The sequence below is a fragment of the Chaetura pelagica genome, unplaced genomic scaffold (assembly GCF_000747805.2).
Source record: "Chaetura pelagica isolate M959 unplaced genomic scaffold, ChaPel_1.0 scaffold899, whole genome shotgun sequence".
NCBI classification, from domain to species: domain Eukaryota; kingdom Metazoa; phylum Chordata; class Aves; order Apodiformes; family Apodidae; genus Chaetura; species Chaetura pelagica.
Window position 1 is genome coordinate 74,929 of NW_009954561.1, and position 1,356 is coordinate 76,284.

At 64.2% G+C, this 1,356-nt stretch overlaps 1 protein-coding gene across 1 annotated transcript; it reads right to left on the reverse strand.

Moving 5' to 3' along the window:
• Positions 1 to 7: 7 nt before the first annotated feature.
• RPS15 (ribosomal protein S15) lies at positions 8 to 880 on the reverse strand. The gene is made up of 2 exons (XM_010005315.1): positions 655 to 880; positions 8 to 150 (listed from the first exon to the last, which is right to left on the reverse strand). Exons 1-2 carry the CDS (start codon positions 874 to 876, stop codon positions 37 to 39), a joined length of 336 nt encoding a protein of 111 aa, XP_010003617.1. The 5' UTR covers positions 877 to 880; the 3' UTR covers positions 8 to 36.
• Between the last annotated feature and the right edge of the window lie 476 nt (positions 881 to 1,356).

Genomic DNA, 1,356 nt, shown 5'->3' on the forward strand with positions numbered 1-1,356 from the left:
AGGGTGGGGAGGAAGGTCCTTTATTGAGAGGCCCCCTCACTTGAGGGGGATGAAGCGGGAGGAGTGGGTGGCGCCGATGCCGGGCCGGCCGTGCTTCACCGGCTTGTAGGTGATGGAGAACTCCCCCAGGTAGTGACCAATCATCTCGGGCTGCAGAGAGAGGAGAGACCCCCATGGAGCTGGGGAGGGGCTGGGCCAGACCCCCCCGACACGCCCCCAACCAGCCCCAGGAAGGGACGCAGGAGCCGCAGCGGCTTCTCACCCAGGTCCGGGTTGGATTTAATGCCAGACAAACAACACTGAATCCCACGGGTGACACCAGGTCACAGCACCCTGTGGGTTATTCCACTCCCTGGAAGCCTCATGGATCCGTTTCACGGGATAGAGTTGCCGGCGGGCAGGGAGGGAGGGCCCAGCCCTCCCTCTGGAGGCAGCAGCACACACAGCTCACACTAGCCTCCCAAGCTGCACCAAAGCCCCATGAGGCCACCAGAGCCATCAGGAGGGACCCCTGGTGTCCCTCGGGGCCACCTCTGCTCCAAGCAGGAGCCTCAACCTGCCCCTTGGACACGGGAGAGGAGCAGGATGCCCCAAAAGTGACCAAAATTAAAACCCAGCCCAGCCCCTCCTCTCAGCGCTGCCCTGAGGCCTCACCTTGATCTCCACCTGGTTGAAGGTCTTGCCGTTGTAGACGCCCACCATGCTGCCCACCATCTCCGGGAGGATGATCATGTCCCTCAGGTGGGTTTTCACCACCTCGGGCTTCTCCATGGGCGGCGCCTCCTTCTTGGCCTTCCGGAGCCGCTTCAGCAGCGAGTGCTGCTTGCGCCGCAGCCCGCGGTTCAGGCGCCGCCGCTGCCCGGCGTAAAGCTGCATCAGCTGCTCGCTGGGGGAGACAGGGGGGCTCGGGGGCTGCTCCCAACAGGGAAGGAGCCCCCCCGGGAGTGAACCCCACCCAGGGGAGCCCCAGTCCAGCCCTGCTGTTCAGGGTGGGTCACCTGGAGCAGGTGTCTGTACAGGGTCGTGTCCAGGTGGGGTTTGGGATCTCTAGGGAAGACTCCCGACCCCTCTGGGCAGCCTGGACACGGGCTGGGAGGCTCCTCTGGAGATTCCAAACCTTGGGAGGCTCCTCTGGAAGAATCCCAACCCCCACCTGGAGGTGTCATGACCCTCTGCCAGTGCTTTGTCACCCTCCAGGCCAAAAAGTGTTTCCTCATATTCCCGTCCTGTCACTGGCAGGAGCCTGATCGCACCCCCTGACCCCCCCGAGATGCTCCCCACACGGATGAACACCCCCCGGGAAGGGACCATCCAGTCCCCTCATCCCCTTCCACTGCACCCTCTGCAGCAGCTCCG

What these genes read in the sequence shown, in the direction of transcription:
- RPS15 (XM_010005315.1), bottom strand. Translation starts at nt 876, where the DNA reads ATGCAGCTTTACGCCGGGCAGCGGCGGCGCCTGAACCGCGGGCTGCGG. An exon ending in TCAACCAGGTGGAGATCAAG is followed by an intron (nt 151 to 654) that starts GTGAGGCCTCAG and finishes CTCTCTCTGCAG; the next exon opens with CCCGAGATGATTGGTCACTA.